This window comes from Centruroides vittatus, unplaced genomic scaffold, assembly GCF_030686945.1.
Source record: "Centruroides vittatus isolate TY-2023 unplaced genomic scaffold, ASM3068694v2 contig_367, whole genome shotgun sequence".
NCBI classification, from domain to species: domain Eukaryota; kingdom Metazoa; phylum Arthropoda; class Arachnida; order Scorpiones; family Buthidae; genus Centruroides; species Centruroides vittatus.
The window spans coordinates 616,580-625,309 of record NW_027122190.1 but is presented as its reverse complement, the minus strand read 5'-3'; the positions used below and the strand labels follow the sequence as shown (position 1 = coordinate 625,309).

Below are 8,730 nucleotides of genomic sequence, written 5' to 3'. Positions count from 1 at the left end.
TGTGCTTTGAACATCACTGGCATGGCCTACTTTTGGCATAACTGGTAAATTAAATACGAAATTATTCTTGTATTTCTTTAATATGATTTCTAATATAATAATATAAATAAGAGATAATACAAGTGTAGATCAAGAAATAACCAGCCAAACTTCAGCAGCTTCGAATCTCGTCCGGGTTGGTTATTTAATGATGCATCCATATAATATAAATAATAATATAATATAATAATATAAATAAGAAATTATAACAAAGGATACAATTAGGATCAATTCAAAATGTTATTTTTTTTATGAAACCATTCATAAATATTTAAATTAAACGAAGCAAAATTGTAAACAAAGGTTGTGAAATATAAAAATTCTCATACAGAAATATAAAAATAAAAACATCAGTCAGCAGAGGACAAAGTTCTACTCACTTCCCGCTTTTCAATCTCCTGACTCGTCCGGTCCATTCTATATAAGAACAGTTAGTAGGGGGATTTAGTAGGATGTACAGTACAATTAACCTTTTTTAAATATGAGAACTGTTATAGTTGTAACGTTACTTACACTCTGCTGCATCTGGTGTCAAGCAATTCATCCCAGTAGCAAAAGTAAATTAGATAAAAAACACGATTTCGATGGTAAGACCTTCTTAAACTTTAATTTTAATACCTTAAAATCCTAATTAAATACCCTAAAATACGGGATTTTTCACTCCTCTGTAGTGGTGTGCCTAATGGCGCTCCTCTATTTTTTAAGGATTGGCTTGTTAATTCTTCACTATTCATTAAACTTAATTAATATTTTATTTAACTTTAATGTTATTTAATCATTTGTAAACATAATTAAATTCGTCTTCTGTTATCTGGCATAACCTTAATTATTCTAATAATTAGAATTAAAAAGGTTTAATGCGGTTCTATAGGCGTTATAAGCGAATTAATCGACGTAACTTCAATTATTTTAATATGTTTAACTACAAATTTTCATAATGTTAATGTGTTATAGAGACAGCTAATTAGAAAATCTTATTAGTGAATGTAATGTTATAAACCTCATAATAATTTAATTTTTAGTAAAGTTTAATTAAATATTCTGTGTATTGCATTAAGTTAATAATGACGAATTGGGAAATAATTTAGCTCTTGGACAAATTAATTTTCTTGTAAAAGTAAACTTTTCAGGCCATTTTTGCTAATTAAATGTTAATTTAGACAATTTGGGGTTCCTAAAATAACAGTTTGCGGCTAAATAAATGTCTGAGAAGTGTTCAAAATTAGGAAACGTTGCTTAGAACTCTAAATTTCGCGCCATATTAATTTCATGAAATCGTGTTTCTCAATCTTATATTATCGTATTTTCTAAAGATAATATCAGAAACTGTATTAGACGGATCTAAAATAAATTACTTTTAGTTTTTCTTTCAATCAGTAGATCGCGAGGACAGAAATTATCAGGATCGTCTAGCTTATAAAGTCATCTATTTAAAAAAAATCCAGCTGAATAAATCTCAGTAGACAGGTTCGTAATTACCCTACAGGATCACATTAATGAGAAGAAATATCATTTACGCTTATTTTGTAAATATTATTTAAGTACAGTCGAATACATCTAAACGGCGGCCATTTTTTCGGATACGTTAAACAAAAGTGCATACAAAAAAGCCTCGATACAATAGACATTTTTCAGGAACTTTTAACGAAAATGCATACAAGATAATCTCCATACAACGGGCATTTTCTTTTGTTCCCGTTAGTGGCCGTTGTTTAGAGGTTAGATTGTATAGATGCATTAAAAAAATGGAAAAAAGAAACCGTTCATACTTTTTAATACGGATATTGTTCAAAGTCTAAGTTCAAATCTTTGTTTAGATAAATATAAATGATAGTGATCGGTATTTCTATAATAAATATTATTTTCTTATACTAAGCTATCGAGAAGACAAGTTTCTCAAGGTTGAAGAATATTAAGATATAGCAAAAAGTGATACCAAAATGCTTAGTTTTATTAGAAAATTGTGTAAATTTTCTGTAGAAACATTGTCTAAATTATTCAACTACTTAAAAATTAAAATATTTAGAAGTAATGGCGTACTGATAAACCCTGGTTTATTATATTTTTAGCATATTTGGACGCCTTAGACAGTGGAGAAGGTCACTGGCTCACTAGAATAGACGAAGAAGAGAAGGAAGTAGACACTAGTGGAGATGGCGAAATCACCGAATTTAAACTATTGCCAACCCCTCCACTGAAGAGGAAAGGTAATTAATTAATTAATTAACCTTAAAAGCTTGGAAATAACTTAATTAAGTTGTTAATTATTATTTATATTTTAGATAAAAATAAGAAAAAGAAAGAGGTGTGCTGCAAATTGGGTCGCCTAGCAGGTGATAAAGGGTACATATGTTTTGCTGATTTGTACTTGGCCAGGATAATTGAGAGGAACAGAAACAGGGCACAGAGTAAAATGAGGCTCTCTACTAACGAAAACATCAAGAAATCTAAAGAAAAAGTCATGAGAGCCTTCAGCAGGTGCGTTAAAGGGATGAAAGGTGTATTCAACAAGTGCTGTTATGAAACATCTATGAAGTTAGATGAGAAAATGAAGAGAATATAAATAATTTTTCATACAATAGTTCATTTTTCTGTTAATAGAAAATAATATAAATATAATTAAATGATTTATTTGATTTCCGTTTAGTTAATTCACCCTTTTTTCGCTTCTTCTGGGGGTAGAAGTCATGACAAACTGCTTGATTAGATGTGCTTACTACTACGCATTGATTAGAAATATATTTTTATGAATGAGATTTTGTCGAATATGCAAAAATTTCTTGAGATAAAAAAGAATTTCGATAGACAGGAAATAAGAAAATGTGAGGAAACGTGAGGAATTAAAATGCAGAAACGGCATTTATTTGAATATTCATCATTTTATTTTTAAAACCTCTTTTGAAATCTTTCAACCAACTTAAAAATATATTTTCGACTGATAATTTTTGTTATTTATCACTTCATCGCGTAAAAATAATTATGAAAAAGTATAATTAATTCCCTGGTGAAATTAAATATTTTGACACTTGGTTTGTATCCTGAGAAATAATCGAAGTTGCAAATAATAATAATATTAAATAAATAATTGAAACATATTGGAGACTGTATTGATGTTTTAGTCACGTCTCATAGCTAAAATCATTTTAAAAAATACATTTTGAGATCTTACTGAATTAAAATAAAATAATTCCAACACAATAAAAATGACTTTAACACAATATTACATTTTATTAACTAAAATTCAAATAACATGAAACATTACTTATTATTTAAATATTTATCTGAACTAAGTTCGAATATAAAAAGTTTTTATATATTAAATTACTTGGTTAATCGTTCCTATAACCGAATGAGGATTAGACTGTCTTTCTCTCTATCTCTCCTCTCTTCTCACTCTCTTTTCTCTACCCCCTCTCTCCTCTTCTCCCCTCTATTTCTCATCACTGGTCTTACTCCCATTTCTCTTCTCACTCTCCTCTCTATTTCTATCTATCTCTTCTCTCCCCTCTCTGCTCACTACATTATCCCTCCTCTCTCTTCTCTATCCACTATCTCTTCCCTCTTTTCAATTCACCTCTTTCTCTCCTCTCCCGTCTCTCCCATCTTTTCTCTCATTCCCCCTCTCTCTCCTAATTTTCTTCCACTAATGACCTAGTAAATAAAACCACTAAACATGGGGTCTCGTGTTCACACTTCATTCAACCCGTGTAGATTTCCGACTTTTCTTAACGTGTCTAAACATGGGTATAGGGATTCTAAACGTGTCTAAACAAGAAGAGGATTTTTATACGAAAAATCTTCCTCTTGGGCGATTGCCCACGTGTTGCAATGCCTTCTACTATTAAATCAAAAACCCTATTTTAAAACTAAATATATTTGGAACTAGATTATAAGCCATTTTTCGTGTTTGACCCTTCCCCTTTTGTTGACACTAAGAGGGCCTTAATTAATCATACTAGTCGTAAGATCGACCAGGCCCACAAACGGGGAGGTCTGATTCAACCCATGACGGTAAAATGCCCTCTTGGTAACATAACGGTGAAAAAAAAAACCCCTCTTAGCGTTCAAAATTCAAAATTTTGTATGGAATTTCGATTGTATCCTGTGTCAAGTATCTTCATAAAATCTTATTATTTCGAACGTTTTCTTGATATTTGTCAAAGCTATTCGGACAGACAAACGGAGGAAATACTAATGTAAGCTTATTTTTTAATTTTTAAATGGAAATATTAAACGTTTTTCATTAAATTTAACACTGTAAATCTGTGAAAAGTTATCTAATCTACAAGAATTTTAATTATCGTTTGCATATTTACACTTATATAACTTTATCATCAATAAATGCTTCCTGTTTATACATTTTTCTGTTAATGGCATACGTCTCGGTCTTTTAAATCGCTGATTTTTAAAGAAAAAAAAAAAGCACAATTTTATGTTAAAATACACACATACTTATTTAAAACTTAATTAAATTCAGTAGCAACTTAACAACGTAATTCTTACTAGAAACAATCACCGGAAATTAATCCGTAAACAGAAGACAGAAACGGAAAAGTGATGTCATTTCCGCTTTTCGTTTACCGAAATTCCAATGGAAAATGCTTCTAATTTCCTGTTTCAGTTGGCATTTTTCCGTCGTGTTTTGACCAATAGAGAAGAGTAATAGTTATGACGTATTAGAGACGTTTTGTCTTGTTGTATCAAAAGAAAATGGCGGACTATTCGAAAAGACCCGTTTCAAACGACTAGAAACCAAAACTTCAAAATGGTTTGCAATTCATTTAGCTCATCTTATTCGCGGAAATTTGACAGATTTCCGCGAACAACACGTCATTACTTCATAGACTCGATAAACTCTAAATCTGCAACTAATTTCTACCATTTATTTATAGCATTTTAGAATAAAAAGGTCTGAACATACATTGTAGTAAAATCTCCTGAAACGAACCCTCTACAAAACGAAAACTGCCTAAATCAAAAATAAACTATCAGAACGGAATTTTGAATTTCGTGCCACGTGGTTTACAAAAACAATGACCAGCCATTTCGCGGGCTTTATTTGAAGCAAAGATAAGAACAATACATTTTCATTTCCAAATACAGTCAAGCCTATCTAAAACGAACAGCGATGGTACGGGCAAGCATTTCCTGTTTTGGCAGGATTCCGTTTTATACAGGTAACGTTTTTTTTTTTTTATTATTAATTATTGCAGAAAAGTTGAAAAATTTTACACATTGTCTCCAATTTCAGTGCTTTATATTTACAAATACACATAGAAAACACCGAAATGTTTATGTATCGAACAATAAATCCTCTCGACAACTATGGAAGCCGAAGAGATGGTTTACATTGATACCAACATAGGTGCGGATATTATATATACTGTGGCACACTTTGGAGCAGAAAAAACTTAATTTTTATTTACACGCGATTCAATATGAAACTAAGGCCAATTTTTCGGATTAAATTACATAGAAACTAGTACACGTTTTGATTCCTGGCCTTCACCACATAGTACAGATCGAGTTAAAGGCTACAAAATAACTTTTAACTTAATTATGGCCAAAAATCATGTGGTACGTTTTGCAACTAGGCAATTCATTTATTCTAATGTCGCTGTTGATCCTCTCTACGGCTCAGGCCCATTCACATTTCTCCCGTGTACTAGACGGCCGCGACAGTGAGAAACATTCATATGTGTTTTTACATTTAGTTTCAAATAAACCTGGAGTTTTAAAATCTTAAGAAGTCCAATTTGGAAATTATGGTATTTATTCGTTCCTTAAATATGCCATACAACGCAATTCATTGTTGTATTCTGAAAAATATCTTGAAATCAATTACTTTTGTATATACAAAGAATTAAAGATTGTATGGGATAATTTAAGAACGGATTCTCCATGTTCATCTATCTTCAAATGTTTACAATAAAATGGATCTACTGTTCACTAATTGTATGAAATCATGGGACAACACAGTGGTAAATAATGCATTTTCGGGGCTCAATTTGAAACAATTCGTTAAAAATTACGATTGGTTATGTATACATTACAGTTCGGTATGTTGCAAATTGCACACTGTGAGTAGGTATTTTTCGTAGGTATAAACCGTACTCAATTGCACTGTATTAGCCTCCTGTCTTCAGTGACATAGGAATGAACTAACACGGTAATGCGCTGCAACTGTCAGGTGATTTTGATGTCACTGCTTCTTTCCCTCAAGAAGCTCGTGATTGCATAAAAATGGGTCGGCGAAGTTAGTAGAATTTTTTTCCACGACTAAATCATAATACGCAGAAAATCGCCGCGTTCCTAAGAATATTTCCCGTTTAGGCAAGTTTCCGTTTCATTAAGGTTCTGCTTTGGATCGGTGTGTGGATTAATACTGACTCAAACCAGATTTATTACCACCACCAACACTAGTATTAGAAAGCTGGATGGTCGAACAGTTAGGGTAGCAGCCTACCGCTCCGGGAAATTCAGGACGAATCCGGGTGGGTCGAAAAATCCCAGGAAAATCGGGGTTAATCTCTGACCACTTGCTGAACCTTGTAGACCTAGCCCAACTCATGATGGGCTTGCTAAAAAGGCACTTCAACAGTTTCAGCAAAAATGCGGTTGAGAAATCCTTGGAGGGGCAGTCAAGTAAGTTTGGAGACCTGCACTAAATGATCACAGCGATTATTTTATAAGTTACATATCTAATCATATAACAAAATATACGCACGTGTAGGTTCGATTGACGTTATCAATTAGACTTTATGCATCAAATATAAAAACAGCCTACGTGAAATTTGTTTATTTCATAATAAATATTCTATCAACAGCGAAAATCCCAGATGTAAAGCCTGATTTAAGTTCAGAATGGGGCATCCTGCAATCTAGTCTCCCAGACAAAGCGCGAAATTTAAATTTTGATATTCTTACTACAGTAATGAGTTTATAAGATTAGTTTGGGGCAGTTGAAGGAGGCCCCAAGTAATTCTCTTTTTTGCCCACAGGATAACGCGCCACTGTTCTGTAACTACTAACTTCAGAATACTGTATATAAAATACTTATTTGAACATTTAAAAATAATCAGGATGCCATATGCCACGGAAATGCTGTAATTTAACGCAATGTGAATCAAACAAGCATCCTTAAAATCAGGGTGATAACACAATTAATCGACCGCTTAATTCTAGAAGTTCTACAAGTTGTGGAGGGCCTAAATATGGCACGTTTAAAACAAATTTGTTAAGATATTTTCTGGCATACTTATCGTAGGTATGACCAGAATGGGACAATTGCCATTGCAGTTGGCTCGAAACTTCCACGAAAAGTTCCGAGCCATCTGCACTCGAACCTGGATCCTAGTGCTTTCCTTTTCACATTCCGCCTTGTGTCCACTAAGAGAAACTTTCTTTTATGGAAACCCATCGTGTGTTCAGCAGAGTCCACTGAAGAATGGGGTTTTTCACCGCTGAATTCAGCTTACAACTCCGTGGATCTTATCTAGAGGTTGCGGCAGTTTTCATCTCTGAAACATGAACACCGAACGTTGAGCGCCGCCATCTTGTAAGCCTAGAAGTTTGACAATGGCATTTGGAACGTCGAGCATGATTCCAATGACCATCGGCTGCGTTCAGAAGACAATTCTGAAGCTGTCGAGTATTTTTCTGCTGAATGCCTTCTACAGTAGCGCTCTTTCTTGTTTTGACGTCACATTTGGTAACGTCTTTCATTTACGTTACCTGAAACTGACCAATGAGGCTTTGTTCGAACGCAACGTCACTCATCGTTCAGCAGATCCAGGTAGCTACGTAATAGCTACCGGTTTGCTCAGTTACAACTGTTGAGTGTGCTGAACGCAGCCATTATCAAACTTCTAAGATTAAAAGATAAACGTGAACGTTGATCACCGCCGAGATGAAACTTCGGCCGCAACCTCTCTTGTAACTCGAGAATATTTCACGGATCTTTCCTGAATTTGCTTTCTCATCAAACCCACGATATTGGGAAACTTTAGCGCCCACGGGTCTGATCACAAGTGAATTTATTAATACGCATATGGAAAATCTAATTTTATTTTTTTTTTTCAATTTCCACAAATTCGTACAAGGACGAAAGCTATATCTACTCAAAATTTACTCTAATACTATTTTTCGTATTTCATATTTACTAAGACAACTTGCACTCCACTTAAATAATAATACTCAACGGTAGCGATGGACGGCTCATACATCATGTCCTGAATTCATCCTAAAACATTTTCTTCTCAACATTTAAAATCAACTAAAAACAGGAAATTCACGAACTATACTTAATTTTCCTAACTCTACCCCATAAATTTTTTAGTTTTTATTATGATAAACAAGCAGATCATTTGAAGAATCTGCCATTGATTGAAACATCAAAAGATATGGCAATTAATGGAATGATCAACATTTAGAGTAATCACAAAATCTTTCACAGATCTACTGCAACTTCAGCAGCTTTCCACAGTTGAAAATTGGCAATACATTACCTGTTTCTAAATATGTTTCATGAAGGCTTTTAAGCAATGGGTCATCATTATTATTCTATTTAAAATAAATCTCTAACTTTAGTCATTTTTTAAATTTATATCTTCACAAACCAATGATGCTTTAAATGTAATATCCTATAAAACTAAAGTCACACATATGACAAATACTGTGTTAAGGCATTCT

At 33.0% G+C, this 8,730-nt stretch overlaps 1 protein-coding gene across 1 annotated transcript; it reads left to right on the top strand.

The window, feature by feature from the left end:
- The first annotated feature begins 409 nt into the window (after positions 1-409).
- On the top strand, positions 410-2,644 carry LOC136975262 (uncharacterized). The gene is made up of 3 exons (XM_067270296.1): positions 410-626; positions 2,109-2,246; positions 2,322-2,644. Exons 1-3 carry the CDS (start codon positions 521-523, stop codon positions 2,600-2,602), a joined length of 525 nt encoding a protein of 174 aa, XP_067126397.1. The 5' UTR covers positions 410-520; the 3' UTR covers positions 2,603-2,644.
- The last annotated feature ends 6,086 nt before the right edge of the window (positions 2,645-8,730 follow it).